Here is a 24,426-nt window from a genome sequence, read left to right on the forward strand (position 1 = left end):
ATATTCTTTGTTTGTACAAAATTGTGATGATTGTGGTTTATATGCAATAGAGTCATGAATATACAATAATTTTGGTAAAACATGATATTATCAATATTTGATATGTTAGAGTTCAAGCTATAAATCAAAAAGTGTTTTGTTCATGATTTCAAATTCAATCATAGGGGATGTGTCAACTACATTGGAATGTTTTCTGTCCCTTTTTCATTTAATAAAATTTTTAAAAGTAACCAGCTTAAAAAAATAAATAACATAAAAATACTATATTATGATGTTGATGATCAAAATTTCATAAAAAATTTTTAGTATCTTTTAAGATATTAACTATTACTAGTTCTTTTAAATAGCTTGTTATGCCTTACCTATTTCTTTCCATCATCCCCTTCCCCTTTATGATTGATGATAAACTTTGGGATGGTCATACCCTCTATGCAGAATTGCAGATTCCATTATGTTGTTGAGATACTTGTCATTGCAAATTCTTGTGTGTAATGGTTGCTACTTCGTACTCATATATCATCGTAAAAGATTAACAAAGGTGAAATTAAGAACGAGTACGAGTCATCAATCACATTTTATGATCCCAAACAGAGACTGAAAAAAGAACCGCTGGCAAGGTAATTGGCAATTAGTCTATTGGACTTTGCGTTGCCTTTGGGAAACGGTGGAAGCCGGGTGCCTTTGAGATGGATTGCTGAAGGTGCATAGGTATGGTTTGATGAGATATTTTGATGTAGCAAGCTTTAGAGGCTCCCGGATTGCTTTAGGAGAAGTCTAGAGCTTGTACATAAGAGTGTAGGCTAGTATAAAAGCTTCTAGAGACCAAGTGTGGGAAGATTTAGTGCAGAGTTTTCTAAACTTTGTATGGCTTTTTTGGCTTACCAATAAAAAGGCCAAGCCCTTCATTTGTGAGACATCTTGTAACATTTGTGCAAGAGCAACACACTGTTTCCGTAACCTCCAATACTTCTTTTTGTTTACTACTTTTATACTTCCGCACATCTTTCACGCACTTAGAGGTTTAGGCTGAACTAGTAAGGCATTCATAGCTAGAGTCTCGGACAATTGCTAGTGCCGCACGGTGCGAGTGCTTATAGGAATTTAGGCAGCCCGTGACAAGTTGTTTACAATTTAGAGATAGTATTATTGGTGTACAAGTGGAGGGAGGATTGTGTGGCATTCTAAACTTCTGCTTTTAAATGACAGCTTTGTGGGGTGTGCTTGTAAAGTAAACTTGGAAGGATTCTTGAACTCGGTCCCTTTCAAAATTGGAATGAGACTTGCCAACACCAAAAGCTTTTTCTGGTTAATCCTATTTGCATTAATTTCCCAAGAAGCACCTTTCTTTACAGAAACGTCTTTGGATTCCCAGTTCATCTCTTAAAATCCAAGTTAAGAAGGCCCTGATTAAAAGATAGATAAAAACGAACAAAAACTCCATAATCTACTGCATCAAAGCATAAAGCAAACATCTTATTACTGCTTTTCTCAACAAGAAGTTTCAGTGCCAGGGGAAGGCCATCGCACCTTCTGGCTCTGACGATTCGAAAAAAAAAAAACAAAAACATAGGTATATGGATGGGCAACATTTTACAAAATCAATACGGTCATCAGAGAGCGCCATCAAATCCATCCAAGATGTGATTGATGCCTAATCAAAAGCTTGTGGCTCCCCTTCTGCACCTACTTTATCATTTCACTATGCAGCTTGCTCTAACCCGTGGAGAAGCTGCATATTTCCATTCATTTCCAAAGCCAAGTAATAATGCTCAACGCAGTTAGCACACATTGTAAGAGTCCATGTGCTTGCTCTCAAGCTTTACCATTAATAACCATAAGTCTATATAGCTAAAAACTCAAAAATCTTTATTGGTAGTAGTTACATGAGGCTTTTCAAAAGAAGCCATCAAACGACAAAGCAAAAGTTTGAGGCGACAAAAAGACTTGCCATATGTTACCTGAATAATCCATGAAAGGCCCACCTGTGGTGCCAGGGCCCTGCTCGCCACAAAAATGAGTAATTTCTTTCTTTAGACTCGCAGAAATTACTCATATTATTGATGACTTGCAGACTGGGCATGATCTTCTTCTCCTCAGCCATGGATCGATGCACTGTATAAGGCCCAGAAAAATTTCAGATTGCTCACTTTCTCGAGAGCATTTAAACAACTAATACATCAATAGAATAAAATATAACAAAAAAGGAAAGGTATTCACATCTTTGTGGAACTTGTGAAGGCAAGGAAGATGGCGTATAGTGTCCCCCAAGGATGGTGTTTCAAGACAAATCGCACAAGCTTCTTCGAGATTGTCACTCTGCATGGAAGGGACAGAAATGCAGTAAATGAGTACCAAGAACACAAGGTCAACAGCTTACTTTTATGGCTCAGGATAACACTGTCAAGTCCACAGCTTTTATACTTTGCAACTAAGCAACCCGCACATTGTACAATATATTGTGTATACAAACAAGCAAGTCATCAGGTGTATCACAAGGACATCAAGTGCATAGCTTATCAGGAATTCTAGATTTATAACGAGTACCTGAACTGTCGATTGTGGCAAACCATTAATCTGAGCAGTAGATGCACCGCCATGTTGGTGATTATTCTCATCAAGGGCTAACAGCATTTCGTAGTCATTCCTTTAACCCAAAAACAAAGCCAAAATAAATAGAGACATGGACAGAGGACCATTAAAATAAAATAAATAAAATTAAAATAACAAGAACTACTACTACAACAACAGCAATAACAACAACAACAATAATAATAATAATATGAAAACCTTTGGCTTTTAGTGAAATCACAAATATTCTTCAGGTCATTTGTAAAGACGAAAACGGTAGAACCCATGCCTTAGGTGATTGAATAAGCATAGAAAACACATTGACACATTCAACAGTCATGAATTAACAACCAAAGAGTAGCTGTTACACTCAAAACCATAGGACAACCCACCCACCCCATTACACCAAAGCAAGGCTAGCTGCCTCTATATTCCCTCCAAATCTCCAATCCACTAGAATTTACCACCACATCAGGTGAAAGGATGCAGTCAGTTCTTCAAACATTAGGGTTTAAAATTAGAAAATGAAGTAATGTATGATATAGAAAAGAGACTTGTTTGCCAGGAATCAATAACAGTGCACCATTATTGTAAAGCAACAGCTTTCTGATTTTAAGCAGAAGCAAAAGGGACACGTTAGTGTTCTTGTGGTCAACTTTATGTGATGAAGTAAAAAACTTCAAAAATTCAACTACTGGTAAGAGTAAAACAATTATCTAATGAATTTGGTTTACATCATGATCAACTTATGATAGTGGATGTCTTCCAAAAGTATCAGGAAACAATATGCAACTTAATACTGAAAGATAACATGTGCTCTTCCCAGCTTTTTTTTTTAGCACATGTAGCTGGTTAAAATCTTGTGCCACAAAAGAATTTCACCTGCTTATCACAATAGTTGTCGAATTTTGTCAAATTAAAATAGGTCATCATGAGATTGATCCATCATATGCGAAGTAAACACACACTATCTACAAGGAGAAGAAAGGAAGAAAACACAAATTGCATGGGCAGAAGAGCACTACAAACTTTTAAATGTCAAAATTCAGTGGGGATCAGGAAAAGAAAATTAAACTACTGCAAGGAAGAAGCCTATTCAATATAGGAGACAAGTTAATTTTCTTGCATATAAAATACTCAAGCAACCTAAACCTGTGCACAGGTAGACCAAACAGGAGAGCTAAGCAAATAGATTGCTAACTATTTGCAAATCCAAGATCCCACAAAAAGGTAGCAATTTAGTTTTGGAAGCATATAAAACTCCAAAAATTGTCCAAAAGAAGTATTTCTATGTGACTATTTTAAATCCGGGGATCGAAATGATTTGCATCATGATTCTAAATTGTCTAAAACTCTAACTAAGTGCATGCTGTTTATTTATGCGACTGTTTTACATGTGAGGATAAAACGATTTAACATATGACTCTTAATGGCTTGATGCTAGCTCACTGGAACTTTTCTAAACAGAGCCAATAAAGACGAAGTATACACAATTATCTACTTCTACAGCATCTTACTCATTAAAGTCACGCTGGGTTTGAAGAAAGCCATTGGCTACGCCCATGTCATTGATCGCCTCTAATGTTTCCAATATATACATCCTCTGCATTGCACAAGAGGGATATCAGAAAGCAACAAGTGAATGTAAGTATAACCAACCACCCAAAAAAAAAAAAACCCCAGTACATTTATATTCATTTCCAACGTCAAATAGATATAGGCATTATGAATACAATGCAGCGTGTTTACTCTATACTCTATACAGATCATGATTATCAATTGTACTTGTATTTTTCGGTAGACACCTATCTAATATATCCTGGTCATCAATGGTCTTTGTTCCTCGTCTTAACATAAAGGCAAAATGCATCCCCTTACGCTTCCAGTTACTTCATTCTCCCTTACCTTTTAAAAAATATTGTAAATGCATGGCATGCAGGAGTGGTAGGACTACAGGTAAGGGGGGTGGTAGGGCAAGGGAAGTGGGAGACACGTCATGCAGGAGGAAGGAAGACATATGGGGTTGGTAAAACACAGTTTCCAATAAGATAAAAAATGAGAAACAGCCCTGAAGAGTTCACTAGGATCAAATTATCCATTCTCTCCCTAGCCATCCCTCCAGAAAAGACATAAAAACAATATAACCGGGTAAGCAACATGGCTAGGATGCCACAAACTACACATTCAATAAAACTGAAAAATATTTTGAGTCTCGGGGTTAAACCTGAAGATAACTTTACTGCCAAATGCTCTTTTCTAATCCTGCCAATGATTTTTTCTTTTTCTTTTTGCAGTGTTTCTGTGCTCAATAAGTAGTTATGACACCAAAGAATTCCTCAAATAGTGACAACCTTCTAATTTGAGCACCTCCTGATTAGTTGGAAGTTACTGTAAGAACTCATAAACGTTCTACAATCTAAACTAGTAATAACTGGGGTAGGAGGATAGAGAAAAAATAAAGTAACAAAAGCAAATCCTATCTGAAAGGAAAAACAAATTCTGCCCAACGGGTAGTATAGGCAACCTTCACTCTTGCATATAAACATTTTTTTTAAATATCCAAAGACATAATTTAAAGACATAGTAAACAGCTTTCACCACAAGACATTTTATCGAACACAAAAAAAAGTAAGGCCTTAACCTAAGATTAGGAAAACAACAATAAAACTGCAAATAAAAAAAGGAAGCAAGAGGCATACAAGGTCAACATCCATGTCTGCAGGAAAGACAGGGTTTCTCTCTCCAGATGATGATATAGTACGAGGCCGTCCAGGAAAACGATTTCTCAACCTAGCCATTCTATTGCCAGAAGCGGCTCGAGCTTGAGAACCTCTACGCAAGAGGCCCAGAGCTGAGCTTGATTGAGACTGTCTAGAAGAGCTAGTTGTAGATGAGTTTCTCTGTGTAACAAAACAAAAGAAATTTTCGTTAAGAGAGAGTCATATGGGAGTAAATATTGAAGACTTAAAAATGTAAATAGTCACATCCCCAGTTATTAACAGTAAAACCAAATCTAATAGCAATTACTAAAGCATGAGAACGAGTTTCCCAGAAAGAAAATTAACTAAGCTTACTGTCATTTTGAGTCAATAGTGAAAATGCATCATTACAGTACTAAAATTGCGTGATAACCTGTATTGCCAGAAAATACTTTGTTGGGGTTTTGGTTTCTTTCAAGAGTCAAACAGGTATTTGCTTCAAAAAATTGCTAATTTTCAACCTTTGAGGGGAAAGAAAAACGAACCTGAAAGCAAACATTAATGATTCTTTTCGATCCAGAATTTTTTTTCCTAAAGTGGTATAGAGGCGCTCAAGCTTGGGCCACAAACTCACTCAGTGTATCTTAATCGATAAGAAAGAAACTAGCAAAGACCAGATATTTTTTCTTTGTGAACTAATTTATTTGTCAGATATACATGATTCAGTAAAAAATTTATTTGAGAGCTATATAACCGAAAAGGAGTGCTGAGCAATTGTAATGCTGAACTGTTTGTTCAGTGGATTATATACTCTAGACTAGGTAGGAACAAAATTCTTAACCATTATACACTAATTAAATTCCTTGGCACACAATATATTAGTCCATCTCCATGGTACCAATATATATTCAGTTGTGACTACAGTGACCGTTACATCTTCTGACCCAGACTCGAGCATGAGAAAGTGAGCATTTGGAGGATGATACTGCAAATCTAAATACCACATCTAGCATTAAACATAAGGGCTCATAAAACCAGCTACTAAATTTCAGGCAATATCCTTTATGCCCATAGCAACCTTTGATACCTTCAAGCAGAAGAGACGTCAAATACCTCTTATCAATGAATCAGAAGGGCATATGAGCACATATTTACCAGTTTCTCCACAAGGTTTTCATCCAGATGAGACCCACACAGTTATAGATACTTCAGTAATCCGAGGTTCTACTGGAGGTAGATAAAAGTAGGATATGTGCATAGCCCAGGGAAAAAATATAAAAGAAATAACACCACTAAGTCATGCATGGAATGCAATCAGCGCATTCTAAGAAATAATCTAGAACCTCCAACTAGTGCTTAAATCACATAGTTCAAGAACTCCACGTATTGTTGTTTATTATTGTCCATAAAACTTCAGCTACAAGTGTTGATATAATCCTCTAAAATCTAGTAACTACTAGTGTCAAAATGCAGCAAACATGCATGCATGCATGCATGGATGCATGTATGTAGTTCATACAGTTAGTTCAAGAGAATCATTAAACATAAGTTGACTCACAGCATGAAATGCACGACTTCTAGGAAAAATGGGTGATAAATCCTCTCCATGCTGCAAGGCCAATGCCACATGCGCATCGATCTGTCATTAAATGGAGAAACAGTTGGAAGCACCAATATGGAAGACACGTTAAATGAGGGCCATGATCATGAAACTTGGGTATTACCTCACCAACACCAACACCAGGTGCCTCATTATAAAGCTGTTCTTGCAGTTCCCGAGCTAACATTTCATCAGCTTCGATTTGTCTGGCCATATCACCAGCATCATTACTATTGCTACCAACATTGCTAGATCCATCACCTCTAACTTCAGGATTAGTTTCATCAATTTCAATAACTGGCTCTAATGAGTGGAAGCTGTTTTGACTAACTGTCCCACTTGTTCTTGGTTGTCCTGCATTATTCTCAGGTGAGCCAAGAAGTATAACATCTGAATTATCCATGGCTGCTCTAGAGCATTCACCATGGCTACTTGAGGCAAACCCCTGCCTTTGTCTCTTGGACAGTGATTTTGCAAAAGAGCTGTGCCTGTTGAATTGGCCTACTTGAGACCCAACATGGGATGTCCTTTGCTCTCCAAAAGGCAAAGAGGCATCTCGACTAGAGGTTGCATCAAGAGCCAAAGGATTGCTGTGACTGGTCCCAGTTGCACTTCCAGTTTCTCCCCTCTCCACCATATGCCAAGGCAAACCCTTGTTTAAGCCAGGACTATCCCTAGGAATACTACTATTCTCACGAGAGCAAGGCAAATTGCTTTTCTTACTTCGGTTACGTGTATTTCTCCATCCACTAAGTTCCTCAAAGCTTATACCTGCATCTCCATTGGTGTCACTAACTTCATTAACTACCTCATTGATCACAACAGGATTCCTGCTAGTGTATTAACAGAACAATACACTTTGATTAGCACATAAAGGATTGATAAACTGAAGCGTCCATCAACAGCAAAGCCGCCAATAACTCCAATAAAATTAATAAATTTAGCTAAGAATAGAAGACAATAATTAGTCCTTAGTGTGATTGAGAATTAACCGTATCTTATGGATGCTTACTTCAAAATTTCTCAACTTTTTCAGGAGAAAAATATTAAAATAGAGAATTGAAAAATCCATAATTCAAACCACGTGTATAAATGCTTCAGATACAAAACCACTATGGTACTTTTGTCAATAGGATAAGCAGGATGAAGGCCAAAATGCAAGTGCATGAATATATGTCAGAACAATTTGCTGATTATTAGATATTAACACAACTCGTCTAAAATGAGACATACAAATTTTCACATCAGAGCAGACAAATGCAAACCTCTTTATTGATTACAAAAACAGGACATAATTATTTCCTGTGAACATTTAAATTTGTAACACAATTTTTAAATTGACCATACCACCTTATCATTATGCAATAAAAATGAAAACTTTAAGGAAAAAATAAAAATGGGATCCAAAGCTATTTGGCCTTCAGTTCTCTTTGATCCTTAATATCAACTCATCATTTTCAGTAAGTGCTAAAATTCTTTCATAATATTCCCTTACCTAAAAATATTGGTTCACTATCTACATATGTGCCAATTTTGGTTTCAATATTCATCTAAAAACTCTGATAACTTTACGATAACGAAGATCTGACATTCTTTTCTCATCAGTTCAGTCTAGAAGGTTAAAAGGGAGGTGCTAGAAACAAGATGGCGATGTCCGAATTATCTATTTAGGAATAATGAAAAGATGATAATCAAATTCCTCACATTGCATAAATTATTTATATCTCAAGCTGCTGACCCGTACTAGACGTTTAATCCCATCTACTGTATAGAAAGCATAGAAATTTTATATATAGATGAAGAATACATTAACATTTCCTAGCAGTTTGACAATTACACAGGGTTAACAATTTTTTTTAGAAAGCTAAGACTTTCCATTGTCCTCACCCGTCTCCCAATTTTAGAGAGACAGGTTTATATAGACATGAATGGAACCACAATGGATTAATTACCTGCTAGGCGGATGAGCACTTTGAGCATCAGGCTTTTTGACTGATGAAGGAATCTTCATAACACCTTTGCCCTTTGTTCTATCATAGCTAAGGTCTTCACCAATCCATTCCTTTTTACCAATTGGAATCTGTGGAGAACTGGATACAGCCCGTACAGTATGATTAGCTCCACCATCCAAGCCATCATTGTCCATCACAACAGACTGTTTAGCCTTTGCTATGTTGTGTGGAGAAATGCATCCATTTCGAACCAATCTCTTTTGACCAGTAGCTCTAGGTAACCTAGTTGAACCTAAAGATGTGGAAGCAACCTTGCCAGCTTTAAGTTGGGTGCAATTAACTACATTACCACGATCAAAGCCTGAAATAGTGTCTTTAGGCTCTTTACCTTTATTAACAAAGCATGATGTTATAGAAGAACTCCCCATGTTACTTGCCGGTGCTCCACGGGGGAAAACATTTTTATGCAGTCCATTATGTCCATGCCGTTCAGTCAGATCTACCAGACAGCCATCTTGGTCAGCAGATGATGGTACATAAACCGATCTATCAGTCTTTCGAGGTTGAAAATTTATGCGCTCATGATTATGAATTTCATCAGTTTTCATTCTTCGAAAAAATGAAGGGTTGTTGGAGTATGATGGATTCCCTGAGACAAAGTCTGAACTGTGGTGATCAGACGAAATAATGGCACTTTTTGGAGTACCCATAGAACACTTCCCACTCCCATTATCATTAACCTTAAACTGAGTTCTAGTTAGTCCATCAAAACTATTGCGGTTACCAGAGATGGACAAATTACTGCATCTTCTTCCACTGCTCTTCCCCTTAATCTCCTGTGCAGTCAGTCTATCAGGGGTGTCAGGAACATCTGGCACACGATCAATATCCATCTGATCCATAATCTGCATAAAAACCCAAGGCAGGTGTATTTAAGGCCTAGAGAGAAAGCAAAATACACATATACATACTTGGTCACATCATAACATGGACAAATAAATGAAACAAGATGAAAGATTGACTAATTGTTGAAGCACACAGAGTTTTCATATCAACTCCGACAGCATGAAATGAGAATATTCCACTACACTCATGCAGAAGCATTTACAAGTAAAAACCAGCACAGAGGAGGAAGGGGAATGTATCAGAGGGCAAAGCAATTTCAAGAAATGTAGCTCTGTTTCTTCCCTTTACTGTGTTTCTACATCATAGAGATCACCTAATGCTCCTAGTGATCACTACACAATGCCGAAGCATGATACTAAATTAAACAATCAACTGGCAATCTCAACTCCAACCGAAAAATGAGTCAATAGAACATCTGGTGATCAACAATTCGTCCACAAAACATGATCAGATCATAAATTAAACACCAAACTAACTCAGAAATTCCAACAATTTTCCCATTTGCTGGCAATATTGCGAGCAAAACTATTAAGAACTCAGACTATAGACTAAATTTTTAAAAAAATATCAATTCTTTTTTCACCGTTTATTTTTTTTACTAAGCCCAGTTTGGTTTCCATGAAACTGCCATCCGTCTCTGTCCTTTTTGTCTTCCTGGGTGAAAATAAACCACTGAAAGAGGCAAATGCACTTAGACTAATAATCATTAAGAGAATCAACAAAAAAAAGGAAAAAAAATAGAACCCTAACCTATTACCCAAAAATTAGAAAAAAAAAAGGAAAAAGAGAAATAACAATATGAAATGCTGGAGATACCCCTTTCCATTTCAATTATTCATGAAAAGCAATAAACTTATAAATAATAATAATACCTTTATCAAAAAAACAACAAAAGAAAAAAAAAATCTCCCAAAGAAACTGCTCTCAAAAAATGGGAAGAAAAGGCCAGAAACCCAATTCAAGATTTAAACTTTCAATCTCAAACAAAGAAGAAAAACTGAGAAAGATCAAAATTTCGTAGTATTTACCATACAAAACCGATTTTTAAGAATTAGAATTTTAGCTCCTAATAGCAGCAAAAAATTTAAATAACAACAATTAAGCAAAAATAAGCAATTCCTTAGTATAAATTGAAGAATAAAGATCTAACCCTTGATGGGTTTCCTTGATTTTCCGAAAATCCAAACCTGTAAGGTGAAATGTTCATTGATGGGTGTAGACTTGTTATATCCCAAAACGAAGATGCGTCTTGAATCACGCGCTGACCGCGAGCGTGGATAAGATTTGGAATTTTAGGTTTTTTTGTTTTTCTTTTTTCCGAATTAGAGATTTTTTGGCTCAGTTTAATAACTTAATTTAACACTTAAACTTAATAAATTCACATCTTAATATGTAAAATTGAACATTTGAATTAATTAAATGACACTGAATTTTTTAAGTAAAATTTTGTTTCAAATATAATGGTAAGGTTAATAAAATTGAAGTTTAAAACCTGAAATTCAAAATCTGAATTCATTAACTTATTGAATTGTTAAGTATTAAATTTTATTTATTTAAATGCATATCACATTTGGAAGTAAGTTTTGCTTAGGAAATTCAATATCATTTAATTAATTCAGATATTTAATTTTTGATTATCAAATGTTCTAAATATATTAAGATCTGAATCCATTATATTTAACTGATGGATTGAATTATCAAATAGAATTTAAGCGATAAATTAGATATGATATATACTTAAATATATTTGATTTAATATTTATAATTTAACAACTTAATGAATAGATTCTAATTTCATATTTCAGTTTCCAAACGCATCTTAGACTTTGACTAGATGTTTTTGAACTTTGACTGGACGTGTAATTAATGGGATTTGGTGCCCAATCGCTGCCGGTTTCATTTTGGGCGTGGAAAAAGTAGCACGCCTTTTATGCCTTACGGTGGACTAACTGCACGCCTTTTCATCTGATTGGATTGGTCATGTGTCTCCCCACAGAGTCATCATTGACAGCAATAAGTGGTAGAGACAAATTGCAAATTAGCCCCTATCTATATGGGACTAGCTATGTTGGGCCCCAAAACAAAATGTATGCCTAGCTATAAGAGTACATCCAAAAGAGGGTATCTAAACACTAACAACAAATGTGACACTATTTTTTTTTAAGTACATTATTTTAAAAAATAAAAATTTAAAGGCAAATAAACCCAATCAATACCTTCCTAAGAGCATATTAAGCAAGATTTTTTAAAATTTTTATTTTTTTGGTAATTAGAGAAATTAAATTAATGACAAACTAAGTCTAGCTCTAACAGCAAACAGCTATTATATAGAGTCATCTGAATTAAAGTTAATCCCCTCTAGAAAAATGAGAGAGAAACAAAGGGTATACAAAGTAAATGAACAATTTACTAAGAATTGTATTGAAGGGTAAAAATAGAAGGAATTATAAATAATAAATCTTAAATTCAATGCCTCTTACCTAAAAAAAGAAATTCTGGCCTTTTGCCCTCCTTCTCAGCCAATGGCCAAGTAAAGGTAAATATAGTTCTTGATATACTTACTAGATTTGGGCTGTCTGCAGTGCAGAACAATCGTAGATTGCTGCCAATGACTCAAATTGGTTGAATAAATTCAGTTCAATTTGGACTGCCCATTTAAATTAGTAAATGGGGCCAAAATTGAACTGAGCTCATTTGACCAATAGGTCTGTTGAAAGTATGGTGCGATTTATAGATCCTGTAATTGCACCAATCCTCAATCCATCATTTTCAGTCCACCCCTTTCAGTTAGTGTGTCTGGATAGTATATTATTTGTGATAATTTTTTTGAAAAATATTGTAATAATTTTTTTAATATAATAAATGAGAGATAAAAAAATTATTGAAAAATGTGTTGATGATACAAATAAATAAATTTTTAGAAATAATCCACAAATAAATTTTTTTCTCTGTGTTATCTTTATATAGGAATTGGGCTTTTGGAAAAAGAAAGGATCGATTTTCACAAAAGAATTATTAGTGATCGATCCTTCTCATCAAAATATGGACCACCCTCCAACATTTATGGCTTCATTAGAATAGGGTTTTTCGAGTTTGGAGCAAATACTCCTGCAATTGTTTCGTCATTGTTGTATATTTTATATGATTTAGTTTATATTAACATTACATTGTTGTAAGTGTGAATTTTGTTCATGTAAATCAACCTAATATATGAATACAACCACATTTATAAATGTGTTCCAACTTTTAAAAGAAATATAAAAATTATACCAATTGTATCAAACCTTAACTGTGCTCGCTCTTGTCCCAAACTTTTCTCATCTGTCATTCTCCTCCTATGAAACATACCAACTTCAAGCAACTCACACATGGCGGAGCTAGACATTTTTCATAGGGGCACAATTATGTTACATTAGCGTTAAGAATATATTTTTATCTTTTTTACATCCCCTGCTCACACTTGGTGTTGTTCTTTTATATGTCTCCAAAATTTCAAGCTTTTATTAAATTTAAAAATTGTTGTATGCTACGAGTAGATTGCGCATATAAATGAAAACTAAAAGTCAGTCAGTCTCTCCACACATCCAAATTAATAAGACATGTAGTTATTATAGTGGGTTCTTTTGGATATGGTAATTTGGAAAATTTTTTAATTATTTTCAAGATACATTTTTAACTATCCTTTTATTTCATATGCATCACATAAAAAAGTTCTATAATAAATAATATAAAAAAAATTTATCCAAATAATCTTCAATCGGTACAAAACCATAATTTTTACTCCAATCAAACCTTTTTGTACTCGCTGAACAAATTTAATTACAACAGTGCAATCAATGATTTAAATTGATTAGTACTTTGAACATGCTAGCTATCTCTTTAAATCCATACCATAAGATTACATTAATCTATAGTATACGTCAACCACAAATATTGTTGCTAAAAAATTGCATCATGAATATAATTTTTAACCTTTTTTTTAAATTTTTAATTATATTTTTCCTCACATATATCACATTATAATACTTTTAAACAATTTCCTATTCAAACCCACCTAGTGTAAATTAGTCAAATTAGTCTTTATCTCATTAAGAAATAATAGACATTTTTTTTGTTCTCTTCTCAATTCAATTTGGTCACATTTCCACTTCCACGTTTTCCTCTAAAAGGCAAAAGCAAATGGTACGGATCTTCTGTCCCATACCCTGTATCACTCTCTGTCACACTTTTTATTATATTACTATCTCTCCTATATAAACATCATGTTTTAGTTCTTTTTATTTCTTTAAAATCCAATAACTATTAACTGAGTAATACAAAAAATTTAACAAACTAAAAAAATCAAAATGCATAAAAAATGAGATTTTTATGAATTTTTTGCTGTATTTTCTTATTTTCTATTATATGTTACATTTTTTAAACTATTGTATTTATGTTTTATTCAATTAATAGTTATTAGATTTTAAGAAAATAAAAAAAACTAAAACATAATGTTTATGTAGAAGAAATAACGATATAATAAAAAGTGGGACAGAGGTGGTACAGGGTGTGGGTTAGAAAACTCCTCCATCGTGGCTTCCAACAGTGACTCCTCCATCGTGGCTTCCAACACATTAAAAACCCCTCCATCGTGGCTTCCTCCATCGTGTCCAACAGTGAATGCTCCCTTTCAAATCCTAGTACCCTGACTAAACCCCTACTTTATCTTTCTCTCTCTCACCAACTCCGGCGCACACACGACCACCGCCGCCACCATGCAAGCTGCTCTATTAACTCCGCCACCCACCCCAACACCTGTCCCCTTCAAAAGTCACATCCCAAAATTCAATCTTTTACCTAAAAGGGTTCCCAACTTCACCATCCAAGCATCCACGACTCAGACTGCACGACCACCTCCGCCACCACAAACTACCGCTTTATCGGAGAAGCTGAACAAATACAGCTCAAGAATCACTGAACCCAAGTCCCAAGGGGGCTCACAGGCAGTTCTTTATGGAGTAGGATTGACAGATGATGACTTGCATAAGCCTCAAATTGGAATATCATCAGTTTGGTATGAAGGGAATACGTGCAACATGCATCTGTTGAAACTTGCTGAAGCTGTTAAAGAAGGAGTTAAAGAGGCTGGAATGGTGGGATTTAGGTTCAATACTATTGGAGTTAGTGATGCCATTTCTATGGGGACTAGAGGAATGTGCTATAGTTTGCAGTCAAGGGATTTGATTGCTGATAGTATTGAGACTGTTATGGCTGCGCAGTGGTATGATGGAAACATTTCCATTCCGGGTTGTGATAAAAATGTAAGGCCTTACATCTTTTTCTGCTGTAACGCCTTTTTTCTATGAAATGTGGTCAGCATTTTTAGGTAAAGATTTGAGCGTTTCAATGCTATTTCATTGTTGGATTAACCTTTGTATAGAGGGATTAATCGTTTGTATAGAAGTTGTGATTTTTGGCATTTTTGGGTCTTCTATATGGAGGATCATTTTCTCATTTTGGAACTATTACCTTGAATTTTCAGATGGAGAACTTATCCTAGTTGCTATATTGTTAGCATGCGAGGGCTGACATTCGCTTTTGATGTTGATTAACTTTTTAAAGGGACAGATTAGTATAATATTGCAACTTGCTCGAACTTTTGATGAGTGTTGCATTGGAAGCTTGAGCTTTGATGAAAGACTTTAACAATTAATGTAAAAGTCTCGATTATTGAATTATTCATGGTTTTTCTGTACAGAGGGGTAAGTAGTTCTCCTTTTGGAACTAACGTGTTGATTTTCCAGCAATGGGTAGTCATTTTAGTTAGCAACACTAGTCTGCGAGATCTTATCTTAAATTGTTTGAATTTAACCCTTCAGTGGGACAGGTTAGCTTAATTTCAAATGCTCAATAACCTTCTCTTTTAAATTGTCAATGTTCTTCAACCTGCCTTCTGTTCTGAGCTAATCCTTTCACTAGTGTAGTGGTACCAGAATATGATTTAGGAATACAATCATTTCTAGTTGTCTTGTTTTTCATTTGTTTTTGATTTTATTATAAGAGGCGCTTGAATTTATGAGTGTCAACGCAGATGCTATCTCTTTGTGGATACTTTTGTTGGTGAATGAAGAATCAGATTTTCTGAGCCTGGAGGCCATTAAGAATTATTTCTGAAAGTGGAAGGAAAAATCTTTATGTTTTCTACCATGATGGGATATGACATTTTTGGAGATTGAATACTTTGTCTGATAAACTTAGTACTTAAGCAGACAGATAAAGGATAGGCTTCTTTGCACCTTTTCAACTTAATAGAAGAAAATATGTAGGCGTTGCATTTTTTTCTGTATTGGTTGTCCCTTCCCCAATATATTTTACAACTTCTGCTGGCTACCTCCAGAAAGCATGGTTTGAGAATTTTAAGCATTTACTTGTTGGAGGAAATGATTCATTGCAAAAAGTCCTCTAGTTATAGCACATTTTGAAATGCTGAATCAATTTGAGCTCATGATGGTCAAGTAATATAAAAATCATGGCCTCAGACTCAAAATACAGAAAGTTTTGAACTTTGATTGTTTAATTTTCTAGAGACTTTTTGCATGTTAAGCATGATACTTTTGTAATTTTGAGCATTAGAACTTGCCATTTCCCTGATTTTTGTGGGATATACTTTGTCTGCCAAACAAATTTGCCGTAGTTGTCTCCTGTCTTTTGCCTTCTATGTATCTATGGTAATTAGTACATTGGAAATTCATTCTAGGAGAGTCAAATTTTTAAAGTTATTTATAGATGAAGTACTACTGAAACAAATCTCAAAGTGAAATGAATTCAGTTTAGTGTTATTAATGCTGCAGATGCCCGGTACAATTATGGCAATGGGACGGCTAAATCGGCCAAGCATTATGGTTTATGGGGGAACCATAAAGGTTAGTTTTATTATAGCTCTGTTTAATACTGTTAACTATTCTTTCCATTCTTAGTTAAAAACAGAAGCTTGTTAAGGATCCTGTGGTGCTTTTCCAAATCATCTAGTAAAACTTCAAGCAAGAAGCTCCTGGGCCTTTCTCTTTTTTCTTTTGCAAATTTTTATGTCGTGGACCATCATTGAGATTAATAGCTAGATTATGTCTTCTGGGAATCACATGGATGGTTATTTAAGAGTTTACCTGGTGAAGTTGGCACCAAGGGACATGGAGTCTAAAAGTCTAGAAGATGATGCAAAAAACAATACTACCAAGTAGGATATTTGGTCAGTACTCTATATTGTGTGTGTATCCAATGTTGGCATTATATCTTGAGATATCCACTCTTTAATTGTAAAAGCTGAAAAAGTCTGCAGATAGTGTCAGGATCAAAGTCATTGCTCTGTTTTTTAACATATAAATGAATATGCTGTTGAACTGGTTGTTGTATCTGTTATTCAGGCTATGATTCTTAAATAAAATGCCTGTGAATCATTCTTTTGCATCAGGATGTACTGCTTAAAGTTTCTTTTTCTGTTTTTCTTCTGTAGCCTGGACATTTTCAAGGCCATACATACGACATAGTATCTGCCTTCCAGGTATGTATGCTGCATTGCAGTGTTGCTGAATTTTTGCTTATCTTTTGATTTGGGTAGGTGGTTTTTCTTGCTCTCTTATGTTCTGTCCTCCCCCACTCCACCTTCCTGGTTTCCTGTGTCCTTTCTGCTTGTTAGAGTGCTTTTTGCTTTTTCATACAGGCTTACTGATGGACAATGCCAACTATAATTTTCCTTGGATAATTTGCGTTAGTTCATAGCTGAAACTAAATTTAGTTTTCCTCGGATAATTTGAGTTAGTTTTCATACAACTGAAAGTTGAGGTTTAGAAAACAAAATAACTTCGTAAATATTTTTCTATTTTTCTTGTTTTAGAAGATTTCAAAAAATGCAAGGAGATGAAGAATAGTGAAGTTGCTCTCATTCTTCCTTTAATTTCCATCTAGTGCAGATAAATAGGGTCTACCCGCCAGAACACAATCTTATGCAATCTGATTTGGAGGATTTGTTTGTAGTTGAACTAATTTGCTACTCCTGCAAAAGCTTATGCTTCTCCTTCTTTTAATTTAAATTACTGGGAACAACTTCAGCTAATCCTTGTCTGGGGAGCATGTAGTTTAGTTGTCATCCTGTTTCTCTAGTTTCTGTCTTCTCTTACTAATGATTGATCAATTTCTATATCCGTAAATACTTGGATTCCATGAATCTTGTCATAATTCTTACTGTAGGCTTATGGGGAGTATGTCAGTGGTTCTGTCAGTGATGAACAGAGGATGAATGTAGTTCGCAATTCATGTCCTGGAGCTGGTGCCTGTGGTGGAATGTATACTGCCAACACCATGGCGTCTGCCATTGAGACTATGGGAATATCCCTTCCTTACAGGTAGAGAATTTAATAAATTCTTCTCCCATTTTTGATTCAGGTTACCTGGGTTGTTGTATTGCTCTTAGCCTAGATGCTATTATGTGACGCTGTTATGTTCTTTATTCAACAAGCTCTTCAACACCTGCTGAAGACCCACTCAAGTTGGATGAGTGCCGCCTTGCTGGAAAATATCTTTTAGACTTGATAAAGATGGACCTGAAACCACGAGATATTATCACTCCAAAATCACTACATAATGCAATGGTGATCGTCATGGCATTGGGGGGATCCACAAATGCTGTTTTGCATTTGATTGCTATTGCAAGGTGAGATGCCGGATGCTAGCCTTTCTTCTTACCAGTTAATGGAAAGTAACACATGCTAGATGCTGGCAGGTCTGTTGGTTTGCAGTTGACTCTTGATGACTTCCAAAGAGTCAGTGACAAGGTTCCATTCCTCGCAGATCTAAAGCCAAGTGGCAAATATGTCATGGAGGATGTGCACAGGGTTTGTATACTTTTGTGGGTGACTATTTTGCTCCAGTTTTCGTCTTTATGATGTACGAATTACTTTCTCATTGAACATTTTGTAGATTGGAGGTACACCTGCAATCATCAGATACCTATTAGAGCTTGGATTTCTGGATGGGGATTGTATCACTGGTATGCTTATTGTCATTTTTTTAGGTGTCGGGAAATGGTAGCGGGGGAAAATTTCTAATTCTGCTTCAAAGCTCTCTTTCATTTCCAGTTCTTTCTTTAATTCTGCTTTATAGGTTGAAATGTGCATTCCACCCTTATTGTGGCTTTAAATTTCTTAAAAGTTGATTTGGTGTTCTTCAATCTTTTATGCCTGTTTTTTGTGTAGTGACTGGAAAGACTTTGGCTGAAAATGCAAAACTGTTCCCATCTTTGTCTGAGGGTCAGGTAAATTCCTGTCAGCAGAAGATAATGTCAATCTGTGGCAAAGATGTATTGTTATTTTCTGTTGGTTAATTGGTTAGCAAAATTAAGGCCATCTTAGATGTATTGTTATTTTCTGTTGGTATTGGTAAAAGCAAAATTAAGGCCATCTTTCTTTTCACAGCAAATTATAAGACCATTGGCAAACCCCATAAAACAAACTGGTCACATCCAAATATTATATGGGAATATTGCACCTGAGGGTTCTGTGGCAAAAATTACAGGAAAAGAAGGGCTATATTTTTCAGGTGAGGTGTGTTGCAACCATAATATTCCTTTTGATGAAATCTATACCTTTTCTTCTGAACATATCTGCCATGCTAAAGAGAAAATTGTTATGCATTTATCTATCAGGTCCGGCTCTTGTCTTTGAAGGAGAGGAATCTATGCTCCAGGCTATCTCAGAAAATCCTGCAAGTTTTAAGGTGAGGTCTCTACTTGTGTGACTTCTGTTTTTTACCGTGTACTTGCTTTTTAGGAGTAGGAGAGAGGACAAAAGATCTGTCTACGGAAGGTGTAATGCTTAGCTCCTGCATTAATTGCTGATGGCCTATTTATTCCTACCTGTTACTGCCTGATTATGTTATTAAACTTCAAAGACTGGGGTTTTCTAGACTTTGGTCTAGTTTTGTAGTCAATTTTTTTGGCACTTAAAACGGCTCTGCAAGTTCTGTATTGGAAGTTAGCCAATTCAAAAAGTAAAATTCTTTAAAAACCCTTTAATATCTTTTTTTCTTTCTTTCTTCAGGTAGGGACCTAGTAACTTATTGTTATTCAAGGTTACATGGCATTATTGTGTTTTGCCACAAACATGATTTTTAGTTCATTTTAAGATCTCATGCCTGTCGCTATTTTTGAGAAAAACAAACTGAATATTTTTCATGGCATTTCAGTCTCTGTTTCTGGTGTAGTTGTTAAACTGTACACTTTCTCAGCCCATTTGTGTACAATTATATGCTATTTATCTTGAATGTGCACCTCTTTGCCTCTCATATACAATTTCAAGCAGGGATGGAACCATATTTGAATCTTTTTCTCATATATTTGACAGAAAAATCTTGAGTTCTTGATAAATGATCCCCTTTTCCACTTTGGATTCTTTCTCCTTTGATGCTTTCCCAATATTTGTCTTTGTTTAAGCTGATACCGGTAGGCAGTATCCTCTGATATGAATGATTGCTTACCTTTATGTTTTCATCACATCTAAGAGAACAATAAGCAGACCTGTATTTTTTTTCAAGCTTGATTGGTTTTATATTCAAGCCACACTGAACAACATTTAACCTTGCAACTTTAAGTAAAGCCTGATTGGCTTTTTCTCTTACCTTCTCCTGTTACTTCCTTTGGCATATTGTGCCATGGTCCAGGTTCATAAGTTAATTAGTGCTAAATAAGTTGAAGAAAGATTGATCTCTTTGTAGTTTAGTGGAAAAATGAACCTTATTGAGCCAAGTTGTACTTGAAATGTGAGCAGCTTGCTCAATATTCTTAGCTGCTCCTACTTTCTCTCCTCTTTATACGTCAGGAAGTAAACTGTTATAATTAAACGCATCTTTTTGGTATGATATTGACTAGCTTTAATTGTAATATTCTTTTATGTTTTTTTATATGTTTCTCATCTTCCAGGGGAAAGTAGTTGTTATTAGAGGAGAGGGGCCTAAGGGTGGACCAGGCATGCCTGAAATGCTTACACCAACTAGTGCAATAATGGGTGCAGGTCTTGGAAAGGTGTGCTACCCTCTGATTACAGTTACAATTGGCTACGTGGGTTCATGTATTCCTTGTATGATGTCAGCATATACTGGGGATGGAACGGGAAGTTCTGCAAAACGTTTATTTGTTGTCTTGAAACTTTTGTTAAAATGTTTTTCTGGTTTAGCTGTGTCTAGACCTGAAATGATAGTGGTGGCAACTTTTTACGCTAAACAAAATTTGTGGCTCAATTTAAATACTGCAGGATGTTGCACTGCTGACTGATGGAAGATTTTCTGGAGGCTCGCATGGATATGTCGTTGGACACATTTGTCCAGAAGCACAGGTATGCTGGTTTTGTGTCTAAAATGTGTTGAAGGAATAATGGAGGTCATGAATAGTTAAAGAAAGAAAGGAACGAGTCAGAAAATACTAATATATAACATTGATGTAGTGTTGCTCTCGGCTCAAATTGTCAACATGCATACCTTGTATCTGGTTACATTTATGCAAATGATCAAGTTGTGTCAGCCCTTTTATTCTGCAGTTCAAACTTGTCTTCTCTTCTGTTGAGCATCTTCTTCATCACATTGCTCCAAGGAGATCATAAATACAACTTGAAGTTGTAAAAGAGATGGGTTTCCTTGATGCGCACTTGGTTAAGCAGTGCTGTTCTTATTTATAAAAAAAAAAATAACAATTTGACATTTCTGTATTACAATTTTTGCTTGGCATTCCTTGCACTTTAATGGACTCGCGTATGCAAGAGTCAAGATAAATCAGAGCCCTAGTTTGGCAGGCATTGAAGATAACATGTATATTCTTGTTTAACAATTTGAACTGAGAGGACCTAAGTTAGGAACTCATCAATAGTTAATGTTGCATCAGTACCTGACCATGTTGCTACTGCATACTGATCAAAAGATAGTTGTGGCTACTTGACGTTGGTTTAGACAAGCCTTGACCTACAGGAGGGATAAGATGCTTGTTGTTTTCTTGCGTGCTATGTGTGGATTTTAATCAAATTTTGCATCCACAGATGATGTTGTTGAAGAAGAGGAACGCGACCTTTGTTCCTCTGCAGATACCTTTAAAAACTCTCCCGGTCACCAGCCTTAAAAGATAAATAAATGAATAACGTGTGATTAAGAAGAACTAACTTTTTAGTGTTTTGAAGAGAACACATTCTAAACAAACCTAACCCATTCCCCCTTCCCTTCCATTCCTCCTCAAGTGAACTTCAATGTTTGGTAGGTTCGTGATGCAAGAATGGTACTCCAAATATGATAGGTTGGTTAGTGCGGCAACTAAGCTTTTGATAGAGTTTCTTTCTGCTGAAATGTCAGGCAAATCTACATGTATCTTATGAAGTCTAATTTAGCAAAAGCTTTGTTCTTTAACTGAGTGGAATGCACTTCACTTGCAGGAAGGTGGTCCAATTGGTCTTGTAGAAAATGGGGATATCATTACCATAGACATCCAAAAACGGAGGATGGATGTTGATTTAACAGATACCGAGTTAGATGAGAGAAGAGAGAAATGGAAACCCCCAACGTATAAGGCCGACCGAGGGGTACTTTACAAGGTATGCAGTTTTCCTTGTATTCTTTGATTGAGTTGGTCTCTTTCCACCAGACAAAGTTTTGAGACTCGAATCTTATGCCATTTTGTCCTGGTGCCAGTACATCAAGAATGTGCAATCAGCTTCAAGGGGATGTGTCACTGATGAATAATACTAGATACTACGCGCGTTAAGAAGGCATAGAGGCAAATATGCAATGGCCAATATCCTGCATGCATCAATTGGGTAAACATTGCTCGGCTCTTTAGGGAAAGCTACAAAGGGACCGCTCAAAATTCTCTCCTAGTTTTAGTTCCTGTAATATGTTGTGTGGGAATGATATGATATGATTTTGTGTCTTTCTTTTTCCTCCTTTTACCTTGTAAGTTTGTAACTACTCTGTTGGTAGTTGTATACTACATAACACGTATAACGGTGTTCTCAAAGACATAATCATGCTTTCTATGAAAAAGATGCAACCCAAACAGGGTAGTGTAATATTTTCTATACTGTAGTTGGTGTATTTTCTATTGTAAGTGTGTAATTCTATGGTAATTCTAGTCAAGTAAAGAAATACAAAGTGCTTAGCAAACAGAAAAGAAAATTAAAATGGAGATTGAGAAGAAGCCATTTTCTTGGTTGGCTTACTACTTGGAGATGGATATTGTTGCTCTTGTCAAGCAGATTTCTAAGATAAGCAGAGTAAGTATGCTCTGTGAAAAGCGACTCAAGCATTATTGAAGTGGTAATTATGCAATCCAATAGGGGACCTAATTAACAAACAACCGATAAAAATCATAATAAGGTAGCAATATAACACAGGAAAGGAAGTGAAAAAGATGAATGGTACATGCATGTGTTGGTTAAAATAAGGGTTAACCAAATAAATTTTTGTAGGCCTCTGATCGATACTCGTATGCTATCTCGCTGTGTATCTTTGGAGCAAGGTTTTACACAGTTTTAGGGGATTAATCTGGTCGAAAGGTTGAGATACCCCCAAGTAAAAAAACAAATAAATAAATTTCTGAAGAAGAATAGACAAATCAATAGGGGATTTTCTCTGTTGCTTTAGACAAATCAATAGGCAAAATGTAGTTTAATCAGAATGAGCAAAAGCTATTACTTCATAGATTTTAAACTTTAATTTTTTGGGTCTTTTAAAAGCATTCTAAAATCTAGGTTTAAAAGCAAATGATAGCATCAAACAAACTGATTTTCGAGTACTAGAAGTTAAAATCAAAGTGAAATAATAGAATAAGAACACCTGTGAAAAAGCCCTTCGAATAGAAACTTGTCTTTTGAATCACACAATAAAATCGGTTGCATGCTAGTTAATAACAGAAATACGTTATTGGTAGTTTGTCACTTCACATTTTTAAATGACACTTTATTTTATTCATGTGCTTTTACAGCCAAAAAAATGAAAAGAAAAGAAAAGGATGTAGTATCATTAGTAATAATTGGAGTGCCATGAATAATGGCCAAACAAATATATAAGGGAACAATTGTGGCAAAGGATTGGATTCATTGTTGGTGTTTTTGTAAAAGCTCGCTAATGACAATGTAAATTTGAATAATTAAGTTGGGCTATAAGAAAGTGTTTCCAGATTATCGTACAGAACTGGACATTGAATGGCACAAAAGCTATTTGGAAGTCAAATGGTTGGCTTGTTTAGGCCAAAAACAACCTAATTCTGCTATTGAGATCCAACTATTTGTGGCCCTAATAGTACTTAGTAGTTAATAACTTCTAGTTATTTGTGTTGTGATCATTAATTCACAATAGTTTAAGATTGGAGGCTCCTAAAAAAAAGAAAAAAGTCGTAGGTTAGTTATTACCTAGATAGGCAGCCAAATAGCCTACTATTGAAGCCCAAGTGGTGGTGTATCTTTTAGCATGAAATTGAACTGAAAAATCTGGTTAAGATTGATTAGCGTCTTATGTGAGGAAATGATATTCAACACACCCTATTTCATATCTCAGATCTTAACTATTTTAATTTGGCTAAGAATGCAATGAAAATTAAGATAGTATTAGGGTTACCTAGATATCATCTCCCCCTTTATTTTTTGAAAAAAAAAATCAATTAATGATACTTCTTTAAGCCCTGTTTGGGATTGCGGTG

At 35.4% G+C, this 24,426-nt stretch overlaps 2 protein-coding genes across 5 annotated transcripts; one reads left to right on the forward strand and one right to left on the reverse strand.

Moving 5' to 3' along the window:
• Positions 1–1,445: 1,445 nt before the first annotated feature.
• Positions 1,446–11,038, reverse strand: LOC113736279 (uncharacterized). 4 transcript variants are annotated; one of them, XR_003459672.2, is made up of 10 exons: positions 10,876–10,980; positions 8,820–9,724; positions 6,992–7,697; positions 6,826–6,906; positions 5,268–5,468; positions 4,086–4,171; positions 2,545–2,644; positions 2,218–2,316; positions 1,959–2,112; positions 1,446–1,729 (listed from the first exon to the last, which is right to left on the reverse strand). XR_003459672.2 is itself a non-coding variant. In XM_027263172.2 (10 exons), exons 1-10 carry the CDS (start codon positions 10,930–10,932, stop codon positions 2,050–2,052), a joined length of 2,202 nt encoding a protein of 733 aa, XP_027118973.1. In that variant the 5' UTR covers positions 10,933–10,980; the 3' UTR covers positions 1,446–2,049. The 4 variants fall into 4 exon arrangements, 3 of the variants coding, with proteins under 3 accessions (XP_027118973.1, XP_071940697.1, XP_027118972.1); XM_027263172.2 differs by having other exon boundaries at positions 1,446–2,112; positions 8,820–9,111; positions 9,208–9,724; XM_072084596.1 differs by having other exon boundaries at positions 1,446–2,112; positions 10,913–11,038.
• Positions 11,039–14,350: 3,312 nt separating this feature from the next.
• On the forward strand, positions 14,351–22,659 carry LOC113736280 (dihydroxy-acid dehydratase, chloroplastic). The gene is made up of 14 exons (XM_027263173.2): positions 14,351–15,025; positions 16,556–16,627; positions 17,215–17,262; positions 17,949–18,103; positions 18,217–18,411; positions 18,481–18,592; positions 18,678–18,747; positions 18,953–19,011; positions 19,172–19,295; positions 19,402–19,472; positions 20,674–20,775; positions 21,005–21,085; positions 22,166–22,324; positions 22,422–22,659. Exons 1-14 carry the CDS (start codon positions 14,480–14,482, stop codon positions 22,470–22,472), a joined length of 1,845 nt encoding a protein of 614 aa, XP_027118974.1. The 5' UTR covers positions 14,351–14,479; the 3' UTR covers positions 22,473–22,659.
• Positions 22,660–24,426: the final 1,767 nt, after the last annotated feature.

The sequence above is a fragment of the Coffea arabica genome, chromosome 3e (genome assembly GCF_036785885.1).
Source record: "Coffea arabica cultivar ET-39 chromosome 3e, Coffea Arabica ET-39 HiFi, whole genome shotgun sequence".
In the NCBI taxonomy this organism is placed as follows: domain Eukaryota; kingdom Viridiplantae; phylum Streptophyta; class Magnoliopsida; order Gentianales; family Rubiaceae; genus Coffea; species Coffea arabica.